A 27890-nucleotide genomic window follows, 5' to 3' on the forward strand; every position below is an offset into this window, starting at 1 on the left:
GCAGCCGGGAAGGAGACTGTGGATGCAGAGCCAACAGCACCTGCTGGTGGGCTGGACGTGAGGAGAGAGGGAGGGAGGATCTGGGAATGAGTCCTCCGGCCCTTAGCTGAGCACCTTAGGTGAATTTCCCGAGATGAGAAGACTGGAGGAGGAGTGTGGGGGAGTTGAGAGAAAATAGCTTCTGATTTGGACAACTTAACTTTGAGACACCAGTATGTTGGGAGAGATTTGAAGGAGACAGCCAGGAGAAGTCAGGGCAGGGCTATATAGATTTTGGAGTCATCGGACTATGGTTTTGTTTTATTCATTTATTTTTTAAAGATGAAACATAAAATTACCATGCTCACTTCGACAGCAAATATAATAAAACTGGAATGATACAGAGAAGATTAGTATGGCCCATGCACAAGGATGACATGCAAATTCATGAAGTGTTGCATATTTTTTAAAGGGTAAAAGGGGCCAAATATATGGTGATGGAAGATCATTTGACTTTGGGTTGTGGGTGCACAATGCAATATACAGATCATATATCATAGAAATGCACACTTGAAACCTATATAATCTTATTAAACAATGGCACCCCAATAAATGTAATAAAAATTAAATTAATTTTTTTAAAACATAGAAATACTATATGACCTAGGAATTCCACTCCTAAGTACTGACTTTAAAGAATTGCAAACAGGCATTCAAACAAAAACTTGTGCACAAATATTTATAGCACCACTATTTTTTGTTTGTTTGTTTAGCAAGAGAGAGACAGACAGAGACAGACAGGCAGGAAGGGAGAGAGATGAGAAGCATCAACTCATAGTTGCAGCACCTTAGTTGTTCACTGATTGCTTTCTCATATGTGCCTTGACCAGGAGGACTACAGCAGACCAAGTGACCCCTTGCTCAAGCCAGTGACCTTGGGCTTAAGCCAGTGACTTTGGGCTTCAAGCCAGTGACCTTTGGGCTCAAGACAACAACCATGGGCTTCAAGCCAGTGACTCTGGGGTCATGTCTATGATCCCACGCTCAAGCCAGAAAACCCCTACTTAAGGCAGCAACCTCAGGGTTTTGAACCTGGGTCCTCAGCGTCCCAGGTCGATGGTTCTATCCACTGCACCACCACCTGGTCAGGTCTTAGCGCCACTGTTTAAAGTAGCCAAATGGTATCTTTATCAACAGATAAAATGGGTAAACAAAACATAGAATAACCACACTGTGGAACATTACTCAGTTATGAAAAGGAAGGAAGTACTGATACATGCTGCAGCATGGATGATCCTTGAAAACATTACTCTAAGTGAACAATTCCATTTATTTGGAACATTTAGAATAAGCAAATCCACAGAGACAGATAGCAGGTCAGTGGTTGCCAGGGGCTAGGAGAAAATGAGATGGGAAGAGACCACTGTGAATGGGTATAGGGTTTTCTTTTGAGGTGATGAGAAAATTCTGGGACAAGACAGAGGTGGTGGTTGCAGAACAATGTGAATGTACTACATAGATCATATACTTCAAAATGATGAAATTTATGTTAATGGGCATTTTACCACAACAAGATCGGATGAGATATGATCTAGGAGAGGGTGTAGATCGAGAAGAGAGCTCCGAATGAGCCTCCAGCATGTAGAAGACAGACACAGGAGGGTCAGCAGGCAAAGACGGTTCAGAAGGAGAGAACTATGACATAGGAGAAAATCCAGGAAAGTTGCTGTCTTGGAACCCAAATGAGAAATATATTTCAAGGACAGTAGAGCGACCATTCGTGTAAAAGAACAGCGATGTGTGTGTTCCAGGTAGAGATCACCGATTTGTCTACACCAGACTGGAACCATTCTGCCCTCTGACCAGCCCTGCAGGAAGATGCTCACTTCCCCACAATCTTGCCAACACAACAGACGTCGAAGATGTTTGCCAACCTCAGAGGTGAGAAATGGATCTCGGGGTAGCTTTCACCTGTGGTTCACTTACTGAGAGTGAGGTTGAACATCTTTTCGGAGGTCCACAGGCCATTTGTTGTTCTTTTGTTTTGAGTTCTCTGTTCATGGCCTTTGCCCATTTTCTGTTGAGCTGTGCTTTTTATTCTTGATTTCTAAGAGCTCTTTAAATAGCAGGGAGTTTGGTCCTTTATATCAGTGGTCCCCAACCTTCTTTGAGCCACGGACCGGTTTAATGTCAGAAAATATTTTCACGGACCGGCCTTTAGGGTGGGATGGATAAATGTATCATGTGACTGAGTCAAGCGTCAAGTGTGAGTCTTAGACGGATGTAACAGAGGAAATCTGGTCTTTTTTTTTTTTTATGTATTTTTCTATAGCTGGAAACGGGGAGAGACAGTCAGACAGACTCCCGCATGCGCCCGACCGGGATCCACCCGGCACGCCCACCAGGGGCGATGCTCTGCCCACCAGGGGGCGATGCTCTGCCCCTCCGGGGAGATGCTCTGCCACGACCAGAGCCACTCTAGCGCCTGGGGCAGAGACCAAGGAGCCATCCCCAGCGCCCGGGCCATCTTTGCTCCAATGGAGCCTTGGCTGCGGGAGGGGAAGAGAGAGACAGAGAGGAAGGAGGGGGGGGTGGAGAAGCAGATGGGCGCTTCTCCTCTGTGCCCTGGCCGGGAATCGAACCCTGGTTCCCCGCACGCCAGGCCGATGCTCTACCACTGAGCCAACCGGCCAGGGCAATCTGGTCATTTTTTAAAAATAAAACATCTTTCAGACTTAAATATAAATAAAACGGAAATAATGTAAGTTATTTATTCTTTCTCTGCAGACCAGTACCAAATGGCCCACGGACCGGTACCGGTCCATGGCCCAGGGGTTGGGGACCACTGCTTTATATCATTGCCGTTCTTGAAACTCTGTTTCCTCAGTGGTACTCTCTCCTGGTCTTCTCTCGCCTCCCAGGATCTCAGCTCAGCGCGTTTGGGGGTTTTTTTTTTCTTCTTTGGATGGGAGTTACTCTTCCCCTCTGTGTCCTTAAATGCTAGTGCTCCCCATCTTCGGCCACCTCACTTCTCTACACTCTCTTCAAAGGCACCCCTCTACTTCCATCTCTGTCTTCACCGTAGTTCTCATTACAATTGTGTGCTAAAACTCCCAAATCTACAGTGTGTCTGTAAAGTCATGGTGCACTTTTCACCGGTCACAGGAAAGCAACAAAAGACGATAGAAATATGAAATCTGCATCAAATAAAAGGAAACTCTCCCAGTTTCATACCTATTCAGTGCAGTTTGATGTGGGGTCACGCACAGATTTTTTAGGGCTCCTTAGGTAGCTATCCCGTATAGCCTCTACAGACTCGTCACTGACTGATGGCCTACCAGAACGGGGTTTCTCCACCAAACTGCCGGTTTCCTTCAACTGCTTATCCACCCAGTAATGTTATTCCTATGTGGTGGCGCTTCATTATAAACGCGCCGATATTCACGTTGCACTTTGGTCATGGATTCGAACTTAGCTAGCGAGCCACAGAACACACTGAACTTTCCTCTGTACAGTCCACATCTTGACTGGCATGGCCGTGGGCTGCTCCGCTGTATACACAGTGTTAGGTCATCATCTGTGCATGCGCACATGCTGCCACATCATCCTACAGAAACTGGGAGGGTTTTCCTTTTATTTGGTGCGGATTTTACATTTCTATCGTCTTTTGTTGCTTTCCTGTGACCGGTCAAAAGTGCACCATGACTTTACGGACACACTGTATATGCCACAGGATGCTAAAGTAGGACTCTCCTGATACTTCGGTCTGAGATGAGCCCCCAAAGCTGAGAACAAGGAGTGTCAGGTGCCCATGCATTCTAAAGAGAGGGGCAGACACCGCAGAGGGTGACCCCACAGAACCCAGGGGCACAGCCTCACTATGAGGGTCTTTACTGGGAGCCTGAGTGGTTTTTCTACATTCTTTGTGGAGTTGAAGAGGCCTGTGACTCTTTCCCATGCCCTCAAACCAAGCAGGGGGCTTTGAGAGAATCATATGAAGAGCCAGGCTTGTGTCTTTCAGAATTCAGGAGACACACGATTCATACAGGACTCGTGCATGAAAAACCCGAAAGATGAGAGGCCAGCTTGCTGCGTGTGCCCCAAGTCAGAAGAGGGTGTCCCCAGCAGCGTGCTCATTCTTGTCAATGCTGTTCCAGTTGTGTGGCCCCCAGGTGATGGTCACTTTCTCACGTCAGTCACAGAAAGTTGGAACAGAATCCTGAAGGCATTAAAAGGGCATAATGGTTGACTGTGCAGAAAGTTGGGAGGCAGATTGACATGGCGACAGTGGAAGGGAGGAAATGCCGAACAGGCAGATCTGGTAACTTAGGGCAACGGCCCTAAGTGTCCACGGTAAACATCCTTACAAATGAAGGCAAGAATAGAAAAATTCATGTGATGTGATTGCATAGTATTCACCTAAGATTTTTTTTATATCAATTAAATTTGGATCTTAGTTTAAAAAAAAAAAGTTGTTTCAAAACAGGAGAAAAATCAAAGGAGGCCTTACTTCAGCGTGATGAAGACTATGGTTTGGGTGTCACACAGACCTAGGTTGGGAGTCCTGCTCGGGCATTTGCAAGTTGTATAACTTTCAGCAAATCACTCAACTTCTCTAAGCCTCAGTTTCTTCCTTTATAAAGTAAAAATAACAGCTGACAAGAGCGTTACTGAAAGTAAGTGAGATATTACAAATGACACCCTGAGCAGAGAGTCCGGTGTTTAGTCGTGGGTTTTGAAAGAGACTGTGAGAGCCATGTATAGTCACCAGGAAAATGCAACGAGGAAAACCACAATGAGGTATCACTTCATGCCTGGTGGGAGGGCTAGCATCAGAAAGACACGATATAGCAAGCGTTGGGGAGGATGTGGAGAAAAGAGATCCCTGGGCATTGTTGATGGGAATGGGAATTGATGCAGCTACCATGGGAAATAGTATGAAGGTTCCTCAAAAAACTTAAAAATCAAACTACCATATGCTTCCGCAATTTCACTTCTGGGCAGATATCCAAAGGAATTGAAATCAGTATCGTAAAGTGATATCTGCACACCCATGTTTGCTGCAGCATTACTCACAATAGCCAAGATATAGAAACAACCTAAATGTTCGTAGGAATAAAGGAAATGTGGTATGTGATGGAATATTACTCAATCATAACAAAGAAGGAAATCCTGCCATTTACAACTACATGGATAAATCCAGAGAGAACTATGCTAAGTGCAACAAGCCAGTCCAAGGAAGACAAAGGCTGTATGGTATCACTTATGTGTAGAATATAAAAACAAAACCCATGTCATAGAAACAGAGAATAGAAGGGGGGTTACAAGAGGGTGGGAGAAGGCAGAGATGGGGTGATGTAGATAAAAGGATACATATTTTCAGTTATAAGAACACACATTCTGAGGACCTAATGTACAACATAGTGATTATAGTTAATGATGTAGTATTGTATACTCAAAAGATGTTGAGGGTAGAGATAAAGCATTCTCATTCACACGCAAAAAAAAGTTAGCTATGCTAATGATATGAGGTAACGGATGTGTTAACTGTATCAATCTTGGTAATCATTCTACCATGTATATGTATATAAAATTACCATGTTGTATACTTTAAATATATAAAATTGTCCTTGTCAATCATTCTTAAAAAAGAAACTCTCCAAAGGTAAACTTCTTGAGGACGGGGTCCATGTCTTTCACCCAGACATACTATTCTAGATCCCGTGGTGAGTGGCTGTTTACCACTGGACATTACTCTTAAGACAATGACAACAATGATTGTCTTTGTTGGTCAGAAGTGTTGCCAGAGGTTTGGTATGGCCACAGACAATGCTTTCAATAAAAATAAAGAGAAACAAGAAAAAGACCAAAACAAAGAGAATGAGGCATAGACCTGTGTTGCTGTCACATGCATTGGAAAGAACACACATGACCTCTGATTCTATTTCAAGTCTTTACTTTTGGTCATTTGGTTTGGTGCTTTCTGATGAATGCTGCCCGCTTTCATGGAAGCATTATGAAATTTCCATCAGAAGTTCTTTGTAGGCCTGACCTGTGGTGGCGCAGTGGATAAAGCATCGACCTGGAAATGCTGAGGTCGCCGGTTCGAAACCCTGGGCTTGCCTGGTCAAGGCACATATGGGAGTTGATGCTTCCAGCTCCTCCCCCCTGTCTCTCTCTGTTCTCTCTCTCTCTCTGTCTCTCTCTCTCCCTCTCTCCTCTCTAAAATGAATAAATAAAATAAAATTAAATAAAAAAAAAAAGAAGTTCTTTGTAATGTGTTCTGAAGGAAATTGAGAGGAAAACGAACTGAACTGAAGTATGGAAATACAGCTTGGGAGTTCAAAAAAAAAAAAAGATTTGTTCATCATAAGTTAAATTTAAAAATATAGCTGCACAAACAGATGACTAAATACTACTCAGACCCACAGATCAGAGCTTTTCTTTAAGTACTATATGATATAAGACGGTTCTACCGAACTAACCTCACCGTTAGAAACACTCAGATGTGACATTTTAAAAAAAATACGCAGTTCCATATACAACTACACAGCACACGCAGAGCAGACCCATCTGTAAGGAGCTGGCATTGCTGCATGCGGAGTGCCATACTAAGACAGTCTCAGTTCTTCCTATTGGATGTCCGGTTCCACATTCAGCTCCTGTAGCAGAGGCTGTGAGCCTGTTTTTTTTTTAATTACAGTTTCCATACAATATTATTTTGTATTGTTTTCAGGTGTATGCATAGTGGTTAGACAATCATATAGTTTACAAAGTGTTCCCCCCACCCCAATATTTCCAGCACACACCTGGCACCATACATAGTTATTAAAATATTATTGACTGTATTCTCTATGCTGTACTTTACATCTCGTGGCTATTTTGTAACTACCAGTTTGTACTTCTCAATCCCTTCACCTTTCACCCTGTCCCCGAGCCCCTCTCCCTGGTGGCATCCCTCAGTCCATTGTGTCTATGAGACTGAGAGCCAGTCTTAATATCAAAGGGTAAGACAAGTCATCAGACTGAGTTCTTGGACCTTAGTCAGATGGGGTTTTGGAGTATTTATTTTTTTGGCATAAATGTGAGGCTCATTTGGTCCACGTCACGTACAGGTTAAAATATTATTAGCTCTGTCGTCAGTATCCACGAAGGATAATTAGATATACAACTTAAAGATACATAAAATTAGGCAGCTTGTGAGCATCAGATTATAATAAATTGAAATCTATATATTGAAGGAAATGATTTCTTAGTCAAACCTCTGCTAGCCAATACTTTAGGATTCGAATCACCCTCTCGATATAAACTTTTACTTCAAGGTCACAAAACTCCTGTTTTCCAACAGATTCTGCATGACTGAGTACCTGGTGTGATCTTACCTCAAAGGCCAGCTTTGTTCTTAAGTTATAAAGGTTTGTTGTATCTCTCCTACCCAGTTATTCCCTGTCTATTACACTAATTCTAGCTCAGGAAAAATAACAGGCACCTTGCAGCTTGGAGAGCAACTCTGAATATGTCCACACAGCTGCTGGAAAATGGTCTATACAACAACCAAGTGGACTGGCAGATTTTTCTCCTGGCATTTGAATTATTAAAGTGAACCTGGATTTTTCTATTCCATTTGCAAGAAAACGGTTGAGTTTCTTGGTTTGTAAAGAAAACTATAAAAGAGCAGTACATTGATCCCTACCTTAAGCACATCCCTAATAGAGATGTGCCTCACACAGCCTCCACTCTTCTCCCAGCCTCTATGCTAAGACCAAGGCCACTTACTCAGCACACACAGAAACCTGATCTGACCACAATCAACCTGTGGCACTCACGGCTTTGCGACAGAATGCAACCCTACAACAAAGCTGACTGTTCTCACCAGGGTCTGAAATCCATTTATTTTAGGGGGGGAGGCATCTTTAGAATTAAGCAAAGTCATGATACTTGGCTTCTGTCCAAGAAGATATACAACAAATACAGTATGTGTGAGCTACAGGTGACTAAAGAGTGTGCATAAGGTGGCAAGCTTTCTTACCACTGGTAACGCCTGCTTGTGGGTTGAAATGTATCTCTCTCAAAAATACATGCGGCAGTCCTAACCTTCGGCACCTAAGAACGTGACCTTAGTTGGAAATAGGGTCTTTATAGAAGCAACAAGATAAAATGAGGTCCATAAGGCAGGTTCTGATTCAATATGACTAGTGTGCTTAGAAAAAAATAGTGGGGCACAGAGATAGGTACGCACAGAGGGAAAGATGGCCGTCTGCCAGTCAGGGAGAGAAGCCAGGAACAGGTCATTTCCTCGCAGCTCTCAGGAGGCACCAACGAACTCAAACCTCATTGACCCAGCCCCATTGGAGAATGAAATAATCCGTATAAATTCACTTTCTAAATAATAGATGTGTCCTGGAAAAACAAAACAAGTTCCCAAATTTTCATGCTACTATTTTTTTCATAAAAATGTCTCTAAAATGCACACTCCATATTCTTTATTTATTTATTCATTCATTTTAGAGAGGAGAGGGAGAGACAGAGAGAGAGAGAGAGAGAGAAGGGGGGAGGAGCTGGAAGCATCAACTCCCATATGTGCCTTGACCAGGCAAGCCCAGGGTTTCGAACCGGCGACCTCAGCATTTCCAGGTCGACGCTTTATCCACTGCGCCACCACAGGTCAGGCTCACACTCCATATTCTTAAGGGGAGGACAGTGAACATAATCAGAACCTTTCCTAGTGGCGCAGGACCATGAGGGACTGACTATGAGGTACAGAACTCTTTGTCTCCACAGTAAAATGGCCCATGGTTTTCCCTGTTTTCTCCTCTGATAGGAAGTTCCCAGATGCCCTTTCGGCTCCCCGCATCACCCTCGTTCCTTCTCTCCCATACGCTTCCCCCAATTGATTATGAAAGAGCAGAAACCGGACAAACAAGACATTGAAACTGCTTCGGAAATAAAACTAATAGTTCCAAGTTAAGGGTTTGAAAGACTCTCCCAGGGTTTAAACCACATGGACTTGGAAGAAAGATCTTTTGTTGTCTACTTCTTTTCTCTCCCTTCTCAGGGGGTGGAGAGGTCAGACCCCTGTACTCAGGATAACTGGGGTGTCATGCGACATTGACACAAAGTAGGTCACAAGAGGCTCTTCTGGGCTCCTTTGAGATGCTATGAATTTATACCATAAAAAGCAACAGCTTGGATCAATTATAGCTCGGAAATAAGCTTTTCTATTAAGATCCCAGTAGGGTTTGGTTTTGCCATTGTTGCTCACTTGTTTGGAATATGGTGATACCATAGGGCAGAATGCTCTAGAATGACCTTTCCATGATGTGAAATTAGTTTGGGAAATTCTAATTCCCCAAACGGAACAATAATCAGATTAAATGACCACAAAAGAATAAACTTGCCTTTGAAATCAAGAAAGTACTTACCAAATTAGACTCTTCACTATGTCTCGTCACTATTAAGAAGAACGTTCATTCAGTCGGTCAACTTCTGCTGGTTGGAAGCTGGCTCCTTTGTTATTCCTGGTTTTGTATCACATGGGGGTGTTTTCTGCTTTCTGTCTCCATCTATGGTGGTGGTGGTGTTAAAAAAAAAAAAAAAGAAAGAAAGGGGAAAAAAATTAAGGCTAATGTTTATTAAGTACTTACGATGAGTCAGGCACTACACCAGATGCTTTATATGTCGTATCGATTCTTCCCAAACATCTCTGAGGTAGGGATGATTATTATAGCCATGTGTCAGATAACATTTCGGTAAGTTATGTACCCATATACGACCATGCTCCTAAAGAACTACAGTAAACCTTCACTTAATGTCATTGACAGGTTCTTGGAAACTGAGGCTTGAAGTGAAAGTATGTGTAACAAAAACAGTTTTACCAGAGGCTAATGGATAGAGACAAAAGTTACGTTTCTACAGCATATCTCTGTTCACAAAAACATCTCCAAACTTCAAAATAAAGAGCCAAAATACTTCTAATAGCAAACCCTAAAGTGAATGTGAACTATATGTACATTTAAGAAAGATGAACACAAACAAGTGAGATAATGATTTTCCAACCAGTTTATTTCAGTTCAGGGTCCTGGATGGCCGGAACCCAACCACCCCCGGCAGCTCAGGGTGCAAGACAGGACCCACACTGGACATATGCCCTTCCATTGCAGGGCCACTCACACCCACACCCACCACACTCACTCGGACGGGGCCAATTCAGACATACTGATTCATTCACCTCTCCTGCACATCTTAGGACATGGGAGTAAACCGGAGTCCAAAAGAAAATCCACGTAGACGTGGGAAGAACACACAAACTCCACACGGTCATTGACCTGGGCAAGAATCAAGTTTGATTTTCTCATCAATGAAAAGATGGAAGGAAACAGCATTATTAGAGGACCTGCTATATAACGGAGCAGGAAAATTCCTGTTGCCTAATGGCACCACGGTCCCCACCATGTCCTGGAGCAGCACGTTTTGCGTCGGTTTGCAGTGATGCTGTGTAAGCACCTGGTGCATGCCCGGCACATAGACTGTAGCACGTCCATCGCAGTAGTAAGCTATTCCAGTGTTTCTCAACTGCCTGACCGTGGACCCATCTGCAGGAAATGTCAGGCTGGTCGGGGAAAGAGTTAACCACCCTGATATTGTATGAAGATTATAGACCCGATGAGCTCAGTCAAATTTGCTTATGCTCAGGGTGATTTCTGTTTAGCAGTCCCTGAAATAATTCTCCTATTTTTACTGGTCTCCAAATGTAAAAATGTTGAAAACCATTGGGCTATACCATCTAGACTTGTGATGCTCACGCAATGATGAAATCGCCTAAAGACCCGTTTCTCAGAAGGCCTCCCTGTCATTAAGCCCCGATGACTGTATTCTCTTTAACAGATGAAAAAATGGAGGCCAGAGGTATTCAAATACCTTATTCAGAGTGAGTCACCCAGGTCCTAACTGGCAGTACCTGGATTTTAACCCAGGTAGTCTGACACCAGAGCCTGTCTTCTTAATCACGATGGTGTATAGAGAGAAGTGAATGTCAAAATTCATTACTAAAATTAGAATAATCTTGCTAAAGTGCCAAAATTTGAAATTATGCAATAGAAAACACATTAAAAAAATGCATAGGCCAAGGATATTTTCAAAATCTCCCATTAATACTGGTTATGCAATAAAACACTGGTAATTATTTTTCATAAGGGTAACTATGGGTTTTTAAGTTGCTAGATTACTTTTCCTTAAGTCATTTGCCAGGTGAGTTCTTATGAAAATGATACAGGAGTCTATACATGAGTATATACGCTCAGGAATTTTTAAAGTCAAGATCATTGTCCTCGGCCCTGGCCGGTTGGCTCAGCGGTAGAGTGTCGGCCTGGCGTGCGGGGGACCCGGGTTCGATTCCCAGCCAGGGCACATAGGAGAAGCGCCCATTTGCTTCTCCACCCACACCCCCTCCTTCCTCTCTGTCTCTCTTTTCCCCTCCCGCAGCCAGGGCTCCATTGGAGCAAGGATGGCCCGGGCGCTGGGGATGGCTCCTTGGTCTCTGACCCAGGCGCTAGAGTGGCTCTGGTCACGGCGGAGTGACGCCCCGGAGGGGCAGAGTGTCACCCCCTGGTGGGCAGAGCGTCGCCCCTGGTGGGTGTGCCGGGTGGATCGCGGTCGGGCGCATGCGGGAGTCTGTCTGACTGTCTCTCCCCGTTTCCAGCTTCAGAAAAATACGAAAAGAAAAAAAAAAAAAAGATCATTGTCCTCAAGACAGAGCTATGAAAAGTCTTATAATCTCTATTAATTAGTAGTGGGGAAAACGTCAAAAACGTCTCCTTGCAGAGTAGTCGGCTGCAGCAGGGGAGAGGAAAAGTAGGGAGTGGGATGGAAATGATGACAAGTCACAGTAAAATCATCACTTTAGACATTTTCAGAATAAGAAAATAAAATATCTTCAAGACTGTGCCATTGTAGGGCATTTTCCAGGTTTTTCTGAGAGTCTCAAAGCTTAATGTATATATGACTCAAATACCTGGTCTGGAACACTACGGAAATAACAAAGCAAGTAGAACTTGCTTTTTAATTTTTTTCTTCTTCAAATTCCCAAACAGCTTCATTTTGGCTTCTAAATAAAATTCCCAAGGTTGTCATAACTTTCTGGCTTTTGATTCTCAGTAAGAGTGAAACCTTTTTCCAGTTACAGAATTGAAAGCAAACAAACAAACAAAAATTACTTCATTGCTTGCCTTTGTCTTCAGAATTAGATTTATGTGGCGCTTTTGGAAATTCGCACAGAAATGCACTAACGAGAACTTCATTTGAGTAGGTAAATGTGACTAGCTCTATTATATTTAAACTAATTTTAAAAAGACAAGTAAACACTGCATGATGGAATCTCCTCACTTGTTCAGAGCTGCTGGCATAGACAGAAAGGCCCCCAGTGGAGAAGACAACGTCACAGAGTCGAGTGTGAGAAGGACGCGATGCGCCACGACTGGCCATGGAGACCGACTATGGAGAAGGCCGCCTGAGAAAGAACGCAGGAGGCCTCCTGAAGCAGAAAGGGGCCTTGAGTGACAGGCAGCACAAGAAACAAGGACCTCAGTCCTACAACCGCAGCACAGACATCCTGCCCAGAACTATACAGTGAGTGAGCTTGGAAGAGCCGCCTGAGCAGGAGACACAGATGCAGCCGGCCACACCTGGGTTTCAGCCTCTTGAGACTCTGAGCGCAGTTCCTCCCGGACTTCTGATCTACAGAATTGTGACACAACAAACAAATGTCACCAGTCCTTCCCTGTTGCTGATCCCCAGATGGTCTCTTTCCAATGGACCGGCCAGGAGAAAATTTCCTTTAGAATGGCTAGCTAGCCCTGAGTCTTCACTGGACACCAAAGCCACTGTCACAACTAGATAACCTGACTCCAGGAAATCTCCTTCTTTGGTCCCAAGCTCAGCCTGAAACAGGGATCCAGGCAGGATTGCAGCGTCTGTGGGGACGCCCCCTTTGTCCTGCCTGACTCTGCTCCAACCCAGAGGCTGCCTTAGGACAGACCCGGTGGACACAGGCTCTTTCTCCCCTGCTCAGTAGAAAACGGTGGTCACGAGCGCTGAAGGAGTGCGCAGCCAGTGAGAATGCGTACTTCCACGTGCTAAGAAGCATCTTTTGGATTTTTGATATTTTGGGGACTTACGGGGGTTACAAAGGACTGGAAACCACAGCTGTCTTTTGGGGGCCACTTTGGAGGACGTGAAAACAAAGAAGTGTGAGGCCAGAGAAAACAGCCAAGAAGAGAGTGAGAGACAGGAAAGAGCAGAGAATGACAAGAAGGAAGAGACTAGCGAATGGATGGGAAGGAGCCAGGAGACCACCTCAGTGGTTTCAGGCAGAGGGTCTGGGGACCACAGCTCCTCACTCTGAGCACACCCCCCCCCCCCCCCCCGTACTGATCCACCCCAGAACTCAGGAATATCACAAAGCTGCTGGCCGGGCATTTGTTTCCCTTCCCCTTCCGGTTCGCAGGGAGCGTTGCGGTGGGTTATGTCGGTTTCCAAGTAAGTGGAAGCCGAGTCTGGAGACTCGTGGGCTGCCTTGGAGATCACTGTCGGTAGAGAAAGGCACAAAGGCTTTGCGGCATGTGCAGTTTTGTTAAAAATTTAGATTCCATGGAAAATAATTTTTTTCTGCCTGGGATCTTTTTAAAGTTCTTCATTTGTATTTTGTATTTAAATTAATACATGGTCATCTGTATCAACTGAAGAGTGTGGGTTTTGTGTGATGTGTAAAAATGTCTTCCATTGTAAAACTCTAAATTTTTTATTGGGACAGTTTTGAAGTAAAACATTGGATCATGATTCCCTTTTTAATGAGCTGAACAGACGAGCTAACAAACTCCCAGCCCCTCCCAGCCTCAGAGATTAGTGCAGGAAAGAGAGGACTGCTTTGCCTTCTCCAGGAGGGTCCACAGTCATTGAAAGTATCACAGGTATAACTTAAATAAAATCCGTTTTCACCACACGCACACATAAAATTACTCCATGACCTGTCCAAGCCCCCAACCATATCCTGCCACTAATTTATACTGACAGGTAGTAATAGGTGGGCCAAAATCTGTTAAGGATGCAGGTTCTAGTAATTAAAGGTTAGCAAGGGAGGGAAGAAAGTCAAGAACTCCCTTTCCTTGAAAACTTAAACATGTCTCTTTCTGTATACTTCAGTTTCTCCATTAAAAATGGGAAAAAAAAACCCTGACCAGGTGGTGGTGCAATGGATTGAGCGTTGGACTGGGATGTGGAGGACTGAGGTTCGAAACCCCTAAGTCGCCAGCTTGAGCGTGGGCTCACCAGCTTGAGTGTGGGGTCACTGGCTTGAGCATGGGATCATAGACATGACCCCATGGTCACTGGCTCGAGCCCAAAGGTCGCCGGCTTGAGCAAGCGGTCACTCACTCTGCTGCAGCCCTCCGGTCAAAGCACGTATGAGAAAGCAATCACTGAACAACTAAGGTGCCGCAACAAAGATGCTTCTCATCTCTCTCCCTTCCTGTCTGTCTGTCTTTATCTGTCCCTCTCTCTGACTCTCTCTCTCTGTCTCTGTCAAAAATAAAAAAATGGGAAAGAAAGGAAGAAAAATAAAAGAAACAACCATTTCTCCACCAGTATGGAAAGTAATTTCTGTTTAGAAAAAGTCTACAAAGAAGGTCATTGCCCCCTTAACGTTTAGTTAAGGGATAATGCTCTGGAAACAGAAAGCTATCGTAGGTAGGCTAAAGGTCTCTAACAGGTTTTATTCAAGGAGCTGAGAAGCTGAGACATTACGGAAAATAAATGTCATGTCAAAGGTATGGTGTTTATTTTCAAAGCATGAAGCCTGACCACAGCGGTTATCAAAACCAAAGCAGCAGCAACCCTGCCTCCCCAGTGTCTTCAGACTGCCCTTTCGAGGCCTCTTATCACTGAGCGGGTCCGGGTGAGCTTGTATATAGTTGGTAAATAATAAGTTAGCCACGATGGTATCGATGCAATACGAAGACGTGGGGAAATCATGGGAGAAGACACCTGTTTGGGTCCACTCAAAGTAATGAGTAGAAAGAAAGAAAGAAATGTCCATGGTGTGTCCTGTCTCCCAGAGGCAGAGCAGACAGCCAGTTTTCCCCACTGGTTTTCTTTGGCAATGCCATTCAGCTGGATGGCTCAGATGCCACCTTCCATGGATGAATGGAAAACACAATGTCTTTATTGTAGAGAATCTACTGAGCACATGCTTTTAAGTGGTTCCTCTCTTGCACAGGAATCTATGAAGTACCAACAACACAGCCAGAATAAATGGGAGCTAAAATGTCTAAGAGGTATCATTCTTACCCTCCAGAAATTTAAAACAAGGGCTAGAGGGATTTCTGTTGCTACAACTCCTTAGCTTTTTACAACAAAATTGTTTTATCTGGAACACAGTAAAATGGTCAAAATAAAACCTACAAGTTTTTAGTAATTAGCACAGCCTGTTTGTCTTTACAAGCTGTGGACTAGAGCGAACTGAAGGCCAACTCTTAGCCGAATGCTTTTCATGTGTCATTAGTGATAATATTTTTATTCTATCGCCACCAGCACTTTAAGGTAAGATTCAGCTGATGATCAACCCATTTTCATTCGTTGTGCAAATTGAATTAAGAACAGAATATTTGAAAGTTGGCGTAGGTTTTATATTGCATTAGCTTCCTGTTTTTTTTTAAGTTACTAGCCATGGCACTAAATAGTGGACTAGAGGGGAAGACATTCTTTATCTGATGCTACTATTTTACCACTGAAAGACTTTAAAGGAATCTCTTTCAAAGAATAACATAAACAAATACTTTTTAAAAAAAAAAGAACAGGGTACATAATAAGAAAGGACGCCTTGGGGAGGGGGGTGTCTTAAAAGATGTTTTGCCAAAGGTCAAAGCTTTTAAAAATAGTTCACTGTTATCCAGCCTCTGAGTCATACTAATATCTTGTGTGAGAAAGAAAAGAGTCAAACTGATTAAAGAGAAGCTTATTTAAGTGAATTGACTCTTCGTATGTAAGCAAATCCTGACACCTTTTCATGGTTTGGAGTGCCGCGATGCTTGGATGAGACAGCAGTTGATGCATTGCAAGTATATAGTGTTACGTGAGGTTTCAAGAAGCTTTGACACGCCACTCACTATCTCATTTAATTTGGGCGTAACTCAGTGTGGGAGCACATGGTGAGTCCATTCTAAAGCTGAAACCACCGCTGAAGGTCAAATAAAAAAAAAGTGACAGAGCCAGGACACAAACCTTGATCATCTGCCTCTCAGGTCTGAACACTCTCCAATACATCCCAATTTTGAAAAAAATATTACCATCGGTTCCAGCATTGTTCAACGTGTTCATTAGATATACCGGGAGGAGGAGCAAGAGGCACAGAGGGAGGAAGTGAATGGGAGAGGGGAGAGCTTTCGATTTCCCAAACAGTCCACGCTCTGCTGCGATTACACCACCGCCCTGGGTGCTCCTTCTTATCATAATGAATGGAGTTGATTGTCCCTGAGTAAACTGTGGCTGCAAAACCAGTGTATGACCTTAAGCGCCCGCCACGGGTGCAGGGTGTTCTTTGGTTACTTAGCTCCGAGTGACTGTTTCAGCAGTTTTGCTTCGTGGGAAAAGTCGTGCGTGTTTACGCAGAAACAGCCTCGCGAGCTCTCACAGATCCCCCGCCTATGATCAGGCTCAAGGCAAAAGTTCCTAACTTACTGATTGGTTACATTACGTGGGGCTATACATGGAAATCTCCCCACCCCACCCCCACAGCCTTCCTCTGACCTACCTTCTTGCGTTGTCCAGTTGGGCTACTGCATTTTATCTTTCATCTCATTTTCTAGCAAAGTCAACTCCAGAATGGAAATATCTTCACCGAGTTCATGGCTTACAACCATAGGTAGGTTAAACCACCATCATGCAGACCTTTAATCTAATCTAGAAATTGAAACTAGATTTGAGTCATCAGCCATTCTCCCAGAGCAGAAGTGCCGGATATATAGTGTCATAAATGAAGACAAAAATAAATACAGTCGTTCCCCTTGAATATTTATGAAGATTACATAGTGCTTTTTACAGATGTGGACGTGCATGGCCCCTTTGGAAAACCTCTTACCTATGTCCTACTTTATTCATTACTGAGTAGGCATGATATAAATTTGCTTATCTCATGAGCCTATCTTGCCTATGTGAATTATTTTGGAATGCTTATATGAAAATGTTGACTAGGCTATAGGAATATGAGTTATTACTGTAAATTCTAAGCATAAGGGGAGATTATAACTCTAAAACCACTCAATCATTGCTCATACTGGTAATTATGAGAATATTTTAATAAGTTAAACATTAAATATATATGAATAAAAGCTTAATTTTAATTAAAAGTAAGTAAATATTAGTAAACATGGGAGAGATAAAAATGTATAGGAGAATCCTGACTCTTGGTGAGCTTACAATCATATGAGAAGAAAAAAGAAAGACATATAAAAGTGAAATAACAGCCTGACCAGGCGGTGGCGCAGTGGATAGAGCATCAGACTGGGATGGGGGGAACCCAGGTTTGAAACCCTGAGGTCGCCGGCTTGAGCACGGGCTCATCTTTTTTGAACAAGGCTCATCAGCATGAGCCCAAGGTCACTGGCTTGAGCAAGGGGTCACTCCCCGTCAAGGCACATATGAGAAAGCAATCAATGAACAACTAAGGTGCTGCAACAAAGAATTGATGCTTCTCATCTCTCTCCCTTCCTGTCTGTCCCTATCTGTCCCTCTCTCTGTCTTTGTCTTTCTCTGTCTCTGTCACACGAACACACACACACACAGAGATGAAATAACAATAGGAAGGATGTCAAAATGCAAGATATTGTTAATTGCCATGTGAAATGCAATGATCAGAGTAACTATTATAGGTGGAAGAAGCTGAAATCATTTCCAGAAGCAGTGGGCAGAGATGACTATAAGATAAAAAAGATACCAGCCAGATATTGAAGGCTGCATCCATTGAGACAGAGAAGTAGGAGGAGATTCTTGGAAGAAACCCAGTGAAAGTACAAATGCAAAAAAGAAAGGGAGGGAGGGAGGGAGGAAAGGTTTAGATCCATGAAAGTAAAGAAAATACAGAACTGTTAGAGCAACATGGTACAAGATAGTGCTGGAAACACTATTTGGAAATGGACTATAGGGGGCTATGAATGCCAAACTGAGGAGTTAAGGTTTCTGAACATCTTGGTCAAAGCAGCATTTTAGACATATTAATTTGGCTATGCTGTGGCCAATTAAATGGAGCGGAGAGGCCTAGAGGCTGGGAGGTCACAGAGCACCCATGCCAAGGGCGGGTGTGACATGATGGTAGTGGGATGGGGAAGGTAGAGGTGGGGGCAGGAAATGCCATGGGGGGGCACTAGCTCCAAGTGTGCTTATTAGCATTTATTGTTGGAGCCATTGGTTATTTTCTCAATATTGTCCAAAACCATGGGTTTTTAAAAAAAGGGATTCATTTTAACAGTTGCAAGTGAAAATGGCTAAATGGACCAATTATTCATTCTGAACTCGCAACATATAATACCTGTATGTGTGGATTTACTGAACCTTTCTTCTTGATCTTGTCTCCTTATCTAAGGACAAAACATGTTAGCTGAAAATGCCCCCCCCTAAAAAAGTGCCATGAAATGTAGGAACTTTAAAGGAGATCTGAGAACATTTTATTTTAAAAGAAATCTAATTCTAGTTGAATCTGTACTATTCCAAAGTATTCTATCAGTACCACTAAAGGGAAGTCCCAAAAACTCCTACAATCCCTTTATGCCTGCAGCCCTCTGGTGGAACTCCTATTAAAATAACCTTCTGGTTTTTTATTACGATTTAATGGAATGTATTATCCAGAAATTCAGAGACGCTTGTTTCTCTAAATGACCAGGATGAAATTTTCTGAAGAGGTTTTCGACAAGTCTGACTTCATAACCCCATACGCCATAGTTTTGGGTTTTTTAAAATTATTTTTATTTATTTATTCTATTTAGAGAAGAGAGAGAGAGAAAGGAAGGGAGGAGCAGAAAGCATCAACTCCCCTTACTTGACCAGGCAAGCCCAGGGTTTTGAACTGGCAACCTCAGAGTTCCAGGTCGACACTTGATCCACTGTGCCACCACAGGTCAGGCAGCCATAGTTTTTTATATGTACATCCATACAGTAATAAACCTATGTGTACATAATGTATACAAATACATACACATTTATAAATGTACACATTTATACATACGGTACAGGTACTGTGCCCAGGTTTCCGCCCTGAGCCTCCACCACCCAGTTCTGGCCTCATCGCTGACGGAACCGCAAGCCCTTCGCCCTTCAGGGGCACTTCAGCTTCGCAATGACTCTTCCAGTAACACCACTTGACGGAAAGATGGTGCCGGATAGAAAGCTTCGTCCCCACATTCCCTGCACCTCACCCCACAGCCGGGCACTCAGAACCCCTTCTTGTGCAACCTCAAACTCAACTCTTTCCAATCCCTTGGCTATTTATAAGTCTGCCTCTTGGAGTGAGGGGTCGGGGGAGGACAGAAAGAAGCCGGAAGGGAAGGCAGCTTCGCAGTGGCTCGGGTTCCTAAGGCTCTCCAGAGCTTACACTGCAGGCAGGGGGCCGGCTCTGCTCCCCACTCCCTCTGTAGCCCCTCTCCTTTCCCTGCACCTCCTCTTCCTCCTCCTCCTCCTTGGCCTCCTCAAGTTGTCAGAAGGAAGCTGACAAGTCCTAGGGCAGGGGTAAATAAATACATACATCACCCACCACCAGCCTCGTAACACTCTGATTATCATCAAGTGTGGGCCTAAAGCAAATGTGGATGTTTGGATTTAGGTAAAAGATGGTTAAAACTGCTTGATTTTATAAACTGAATAAGCACGGCTCTTAGGTCTTGACTTGGGTTGCTGTGGAAGTCAGTCTCTCTGCAAGGTGGGTTGACTGGCCCAGTTGCTAGAAAGGTGTGCGAGCATTACATAACATTTCCACGAACCCGTACGTGGTTATTAAAAGCTATTTGCTTCTCCAGGATTCAATTAAAGGCTTTTTATTTTTGAGGTTGATCTGAGGACCTTACCACGGCTTAATTTGAGAGGGGGCTTACAGTCCTGGTGTGTTTGTTCCTTGTGGCTAGTCTGTCCACCTGTCCCTGCATATAACCCACAGATAGCTGGACACACGACTCAACCAATTTCAAACTGATTCATTTGCCAAAAACCACTGATATCATTTTAACTGCTGATTTCAATCCTCCTGAGGATTTACATATTTTCTTCTCTCATCCCTCCAAAACTAATCCTAGAGTTTTGAGAATCTGGGAACTTGGGCAAAGGAGAAAACCAAGAAAGATCAGGAAATCTGAAATCCAGTTGATTACGTCAACCAAAACTAACAAGTACTTTTTTGCTTGTGTTGGCCCAACTCAAATCATAAGATCATGTGAGTAATAAAACACAAAATACAGGTGTTATTGCTGCATGTGAAAAGTCTGAAATTTAATTAAATATGTTCTTTCTTCTTGGTAGTGTCCTTTAGTCTTATGTTTAAACATTTGTTTCCTTAAGCCTCTCTCTTTGTAGTATGGACACACACACACACTGTTGCATCATACTCCTCAGTTCATTAGCTGGGACTGGGGAATGTGTGTTTTTCCAACCAGTTCTCAGAGTTGGCTGGCAGATGCACTAACCTTAGCTCTCTTTCTGCATCGACTGCACCGGCACAGAAGCTCCTTGCAAGAATAGCGCCAACCGATGCGCGGTTTGCTCTAGCAAGGCGGTCTGCTGGAAAGTTTCCTCTACCCACTAACACCGACTTTCAGTCTCCAACCTGGCAGGACGCAGACTGAGTGGGTCCCTTCTTGCCGGGGAAAGGCTCTTATACTGTGCTAGGCTGCCCGATTCAATCTCTCAGCCCAACTCCTCCAACCCCAGTGGACAGATTGGCCAAGGCGCTCGCTCTCGCGCTTAGAGAACACCAAGGTCCCCTCTGCGCAAAAGGAAGCCCGGGCTTCGCTCCGCAAGAAATCTGGATACTGGAGGTAGACGCGGTGCCGGTGAGCGGGGGCGCAGGAGGGAAATGAACGCAGGAGGCAAGAGAAGCGCAGAAGGGAACGGAGCGCAGGGGAGAGCGGGGGCCTCAGGAGCTGGCAGAAACGTGGGTGAGAGCCGGCCGCCGTAGAGAGCTTGGGGGAACAGGGCGCAGGAACCAGCGGGCGCAGTAACAGAGGGCGCAGGAAGGAGTGCGCGCACAGGCACCGGCGGGCGCCAGGGAGGCGCTGCCTGAAGATCTGCTCCGGACTCCCCTGAGCCGCCGAACTGCGGTGCGAGGAGGATGAGGGGAGCCAGGAGGAGGGGTGGAGGGGGGAACCAGTTAGGGGCGTGCCTTTGCTCGGATTGGCTGCAGGAGCCTGACGCGAGGCCCCGGGGGTTGGCTTGGGAGAGTGGGAGCCGGGTGGGGTGGGTGTTGGGTGCTTGAGCTGCGGGCTCAGCGCGCTCAGAAACATGCTGAGGTCCCGGCGGCTGTTCCAGCAGCGGCAGCCGCGGCGGCGGCGGCGACAGCCCTCAGCTCCAGCAGGGAAGGGGCCCGGCGCCCATGCCTCCGGCTCCGCGCCGCGGCTGCCCTGACCCGGCCGCTACCTCCCTTCGCGCGCCCAACCGCCCCGACCTCTGGGGTGTTCCCCAAACACGGCCCAACCCCGCCACACCCCCCGCCCCCGGCCTCCGCAGCTCGGCATGGGCGCGGGGGCGCTCGCCCTGGGCGCCTCCGAGCCCTGCAACCTGTCATCAGCCGCGCCTCTACCCGACGGCGCGGCCACCGCTGCGAGATTGCTGGTGCCTGCGTCGCCACCCGCCTCGCTGCTGACCCCGGCCAACGAGGGCCCTGCGCAGCTGTCGCAGCAGTGGACGGCCGGCATGGGCCTGCTGATGGCGCTCATCGTGCTGCTCATCGTGGCGGGCAATGTGCTGGTGATCGTGGCCATCGCCAAGACGCCGCGGCTGCAGACGCTCACCAACCTCTTCATCATGTCCCTGGCCAGCGCCGACCTGGTTATGGGGCTGCTGGTGGTGCCATTCGGGGCCACCATCGTGGTGTGGGGCCGGTGGGAGTATGGCTCCTTCTTCTGCGAGCTCTGGACCTCAGTGGACGTGCTGTGCGTGACGGCCAGCATCGAGACCCTGTGTGTCATCGCCCTGGACCGCTACCTCGCCATCACGTCGCCTTTCCGCTACCAGAGCCTGCTGACCCGCGCGCGGGCGCGGGCCCTCGTGTGCACCGTGTGGGCCATCTCGGCCCTGGTGTCCTTCCTGCCCATCCTCATGCACTGGTGGCGGGCCGAGGGCGACGAGGCGCGCCGCTGCTACAACGACCCCAAGTGCTGCGATTTCGTCACAAACCGGGCCTACGCCATCGCCTCGTCCGTCGTCTCCTTCTACGTGCCCCTGTGCATCATGGCTTTCGTGTACCTGCGGGTGTTCCGCGAGGCCCAGAAGCAGGTGAAAAAGATCGACAGCTGCGAGCGCCGCTTCCTCGGCGGCCCCGCGCGGCCGGGCTCGCCCGCGCCCTCGCCGGGGCCCCCGCCGCCCGCCGCCGCCGCCCCGCTGGCCAACGGGCGCCCCAGCAAGCGGCGGCCCTCGCGCCTCGTGGCCCTGCGCGAGCAGAAGGCGCTCAAGACGCTGGGCATCATCATGGGCGTGTTCACGCTCTGCTGGCTGCCCTTCTTCCTGGCCAACGTGGTGAAGGCCTTCCACCGCGACCTGGTGCCGGACCGCCTCTTCGTCTTCTTCAACTGGCTGGGCTACGCCAACTCGGCCTTCAACCCCATCATCTACTGCCGCAGCCCCGACTTCCGCAGGGCCTTCCAGCGCCTGCTGTGCTGCGCGCGCCGGGCCGCCCGCGGGAGCCGCTCGGGCCCCGGCCGCCGGGCGCGCGCCTCCGGCTGCTTGGCGGTGGCCGGGCCGCCGCCGTCGCCCGGGGCCGCCTCCGACGACGAGGAGGACGACGACGTCGGGGCCGCGCCGCCCGGGCGCCTGCTGGAGCCCTGGGCCCGCTGCAACGGCACGGAGCCGGCGGACAGCGACTCGAGCCTGGACGAGCCGGGCCGCCCCGGCTGCGCCTCGGAATCCAAGGTGTAGGGCCGGGCGCCTCCTCCGCGGCGCCCTCCGGGGACGCGGGCTCCGCGCCCGCACCGAGAGCGCCCAGGCTCCCCAGGGGAATCAGATACGTGTTTACTCAAGACCTACAGCAGGTGAACTCGAAGCCCACAAACCTCGTCTGAATCATCCCAAACAGAAAAGCCACGGGCCGCTCGAAAGGAAAGTTTAGGGAGGGGTGAGAGAGTGGCTTGCTAATTTTTCTTGGGTTCTTTTTTCCTGTTTGTGGCTCGGGCTTCTTTTGTGTGTGCGTATGATGCATCTTTAGATTTTCTTTTTTTTTTTCAGGTGACACTTTCTGCGAGGACCGGGTAGGGAAGGGGATAAAAAGTCTGTCAACTTGGCTTTCAGCCCCTTACCGGGAGCAGGAGCAGTCAACTGGACAGAGAGGGAGAGTGACAGTGACAATTTGTCAGGACACGTTTCCTTTTGCTTTCCAGAGAAATCTCAGTTTAATTCCTAAGTAATGAGTTCTCTTGTTCTTAAGGCAAAGGGAAAGGGTGGATGCAAAAATCACGTTTCAAAAACTTGTAAGCTATTCTTGGAACAAGCCTCACCTTGCTTCTCTTCTGTAGGGCAAGCCTGATGTCCCCGCGCCATAGGTGGTCAGGCTGAGGGGTCGCTACCTCACTGTGCACATTGCACAGCAAGATAGAAAGACTTGTTTATATTAAACAGCTTATTTATGTATCAATATTAGTTGGAAGGACCAGGCACTGAGCCTCTGTGACATGTGACTCTGTCCCTTGAAGACAGAACAGAAAATGAAAAGAAAAAGCGGAAACAGTTCAGATAACTGCACATGTTGGTAAAAACAACAGAAAACAAACAGAAAAAGGAGTGGTTCAAAATGCCATTTTTGCACAGTGTTAGGAATTGTAAAGTCCACAGAAGGTGTTACTTGCACAAAAAGAAATTAAATATTTTTTAACAGGGTGGGGTGGGAGGAAGGTCTTAAAAACAAAAATAAATTTCAAACTCTACTTCTGTTGTCTATTATTCTATTGAGCTAATGACTTATTGGAAAAATACCTTTTTATACTCTTTTATCATGGTACTGTAACTGTATCCATATTATAAATATAATTATCTTGAGGATTTTTTAATTATTTTTTTATGTCCAAGTGCCCACGTGAATCTGCTGGTAAAATTTAGCACTTGTGTGTAAATTCTGTTTCCTCTGTGTATTTTACCAAGTATTTATACTCTGGTGCAGCTAACTACTGTGTGAGGAATTGGTCCATGTGCAATAAATACCAATGAAGCACAATCAAGCTTATATACTGTGTGTCTGTCAGGGGTCAGTGATCATGGAAAAGACTGTTTTGTTGAAGATATAGGTTTCCCATAAGAGCTCTTTTAATAGCTTTTCATGACTCAATAACACAGCAAAATGCCTCTAAGCCAAATAAGGCATGCACCTACTGAGAGCTGCCGACTTGCCCGAAATTTTCACAGCCAGCTTGAAGTTATTCTAGTACACTACTTGTAGGTGTTTTCAAGATCCTATCAGCGGCACCTGACTTAAAAAGTAACATTTGGAGTTATGTGTCTTCTAAAGGAAAGTGATCAAGACAGGTAACTCAGCTGCAGCTTTGCACAGAATTGCAGGAAAGAAGACTAACTCGTTGAACAATCTGCCTTCTTGGAATTTGGTAAGTGGCTTCCACGACTTTTTTATTTTCCATTAGAAAATCACAGCCTGGAGATGCTCAGTGTGTGCACATTTCTCCAGTGGCTGTTTAGAATGAGCCATGTTTTCATTAAGCAGAAATTTATGAGAGCGCTTTTAAGTAAATAATATTTTTCCTCTCTTGTATCATTAAAGACCATTTCAGCAGAAGATCTGGTTGGGCAGGTCCCAGGTAAAAGTGAACATGAAATTTTTATAAACTCCAGAATAAGATTGTGATACCTCATGCATAGGATAGTTTTCATTAAATCAGTTCCTAAGGAAAGTATAGTGAGATTTTATCCTGGGATGAATTCTACATTCTCCAGAATAATTTGATTTTTCTATCTCTAAACCAGCTCTTCATTCATGATTGTACAGTAAGGAAACCACAGTGAAGAGTCTAAAGTTTGGGTTCATCCTGAGCTTTAGCATAAACAAACTATTCTCCACTAAGGAGGGTCAATTCTGATTATCCTTTTTTTTACACACACACACACACCCATGGGATATTCTATAGACCAGGAGACAGTCTTCTGAGAAGGATCAATGATATAGATGTTTTTGAGACTTGCAGAAGATTGCATGAACAGTAGCAGTGTCAATACAAACTGCTATGGAGTTCAACCTCTTTCTACAGCAAAAAGGGGTGGGAGAGTTAGCAAAACTTCTTTAAAAATACAAAGATAAGCCTGACCAGGCGGTGGCGAAGTGGATAGAGCGTCAGACTGGGATACCGAGGACCCAGGTTCGAGACCCCGAGGTCGACAGCTTGAGCGCAGGCTCATCTGGTTTGAGCAAAAGCTCACCAGCTTGAACCCAAGATCACTGGCTTGAGCAAGAGGTTACTCGGTCTGCTGAAGGCCCGCAGTCAAGGCACATATGAGAAGCAATCAATGAACAACTAAGGTGTCGCAATGCGCAACAAAAAACTAATGATTGATGCTTCTCATCTCTCCGTTCCTGTCTGTCTGTCCCTCTCTATCCCTCTGACTCTCTCTCTGTCTCTGAAAAAAAAAATACAAAGATAAATACTTAAAACTTATTTGAAGAACGTAGAATCAATTGCAGTTTGAAATCGCACTATCCCTCTCATAAATACTAAATACAGTCATTTCTATCCTCTCCTCCCCCACCATTAGTATGTAAGATGCCTTTTTGGGGGAATTTTGTTCCTCTTTATTTGAAATTATACTACACAATTAACAGATTAAATATCTAGAGTTTTACTGAAGAATATGAAGTACCAGGTTAATGCTCCACTTTCTCAGTTTACTTATCTACTTATTTTGTATAGTCTTTACATTTCAATAAAAAGAAATTTTCCCAGCCCAAAACATACATATAGATCCATTGGACCTCAGGTCTTAAAATTATAAAAGTCTTTTAAACTTTAGTAAAAAATATACACATTTATATAACTTAACTGCCTCTTAGACAGCTCTAAGGTCTTTAGTGAATTAGAAGAAACCACTATAATTTGGGGACCATTTTATATTTATTGGTAGGGAATAGAAAAATATTTTACTGTGATTCCTGAATTCTCTACCTAAGGATTAAAAGGATTCAGAAACAGACTGGGTCAGTGATTCCAACTACCCATGGAAACTATTTTTTGTTGTTTTTGAAGAAGACAGACATGAGTTTGTAGTAGAAATATGGGAAGCTGGGCAGCCCATGCCAATAGCTAAAGCAGTGGGAGGAAAAAACTGCCAATCTTATTCAACCTGGTAAAATAATGCACAGCAGAAGTGACAGGTGGGGGCAATGAACATGCGGGAAACCCATCTTACCCCATGGGCTTGTGTATAACCAAGTACCAGAGGCATTCGCACTAAAATTGAAACTGTGAACTTCAGTATGATCAAGATTCATTGGTTTTGCTACCTTGGAAATTCTGGTTAGGTTGCACACTGTCAAGTTCTCTTAATGTGCAAATGATTCCAGCATCTATAGGTTCTCCCTCTGATGTAGAAATGTATAATTGGTATCACATATATCTTCATCCCTTGGTGAACTTGCCTATATAAACCTTTGCAAATAGAGTTTATTTTTTTTAAGTCCCTGCTTTCTTTGGAACTGGAATTATTAATAACTTCTAAGTGGCTATTGTGAGACTTTTCTTTGTGAAGCACATTTTCCTAGCTTATTTTAATTTTGCATTTTGTTGAATGTGCCGACTTTCTCTGGCAACATGCAAAATTTGCCAGGCGGAAATTCTGCACCCAAAGTATCAGGATGATATTAATATTTAAGTTTTTTTTAGCAAGAGCTTTTACCCAAGGGTCTAAAGGAAAAGTATTCTATTAAGTTTTGCTGCTACTTGAGAAAGACTTTAAAAAAAAAATCATTTCCTAACAAAGCTTGACCCATTTGTTCTTTGGAAGGAAAATAAATAAATAAAAACTTAGCAGTGATTCAAATTAAACACATTGGCACAGATAAGTTAGTTTTATTTGTACGTTTCTGGCATAATGTGCTGAGAAATACTAATTCTTTTGACTCCCTGCCAATTTGCTACTAATCAAAATGGAGAAGATATGCACTGTTTGGATTATACCTAAAAATAGTTGTGCTACAGTCACATTGGCAAATGGAATTAAATTAATTTCTCTTTCTTCCCCTTGACGCACACCCTCCCCATTAAATTTCCATCTAGAATATTGCTCCTGCCTCTCATAATGCGTGATTCGGTATGCCCCAAATTGCATTGCTACATTGTAATGATTTTTAAAGCAAACTCCTTTGAACTACTTTCTGGGAAATAACACCTCTCCTGAAATTCTCTCTTTTACTCTGCTGTCATTTAAAGAGTTTCTATTAAATAGCCTTTCTTGTGTCATCAAAGAGGTCTAATACTATACACCAATACTTTGTGGATTAATTTTCCTTCTCAATAGTCTTTTTACCCTTTTGTGGGAGGAGGGAGATAATTTCTGAATCAATAAAATTTGATCACTTGATGGCCCAGCGACCAGGTTTCCAACTCCAGTTGCTTTACTCTCAGACTGGGAAAACAGCAGCCCCAAGGAGAAGCTTTCATGAGATTTGCCGTAATGCC

The 27890-nt window shown here is 45.0% G+C and overlaps 1 protein-coding gene and 1 non-coding gene across 2 annotated transcripts; both read left to right on the forward strand.

The window, feature by feature from the left end:
- The first annotated feature begins 339 nt into the window (after positions 1-339).
- LOC136311324 (U6 spliceosomal RNA) lies at positions 340-446 on the forward strand. The gene has a single exon (XR_010726727.1). It is a non-coding gene; the product is annotated as a U6 spliceosomal RNA (small nuclear RNA).
- A 21234-nt stretch (positions 447-21680) lies between these two features.
- Positions 21681-23278, forward strand: ADRB1 (adrenoceptor beta 1). The gene has a single exon (XM_066239859.1). The coding sequence runs from the start codon at positions 21739-21741 to the stop codon at positions 23137-23139; it is 1401 nt and encodes a 466-aa protein (XP_066095956.1). The 5' UTR covers positions 21681-21738; the 3' UTR covers positions 23140-23278.
- The last annotated feature ends 4612 nt before the right edge of the window (positions 23279-27890 follow it).

This window comes from Saccopteryx bilineata, chromosome 7 (assembly GCF_036850765.1).
Source record: "Saccopteryx bilineata isolate mSacBil1 chromosome 7, mSacBil1_pri_phased_curated, whole genome shotgun sequence".
Lineage (NCBI taxonomy): Eukaryota > Metazoa > Chordata > Mammalia > Chiroptera > Emballonuridae > Saccopteryx > Saccopteryx bilineata.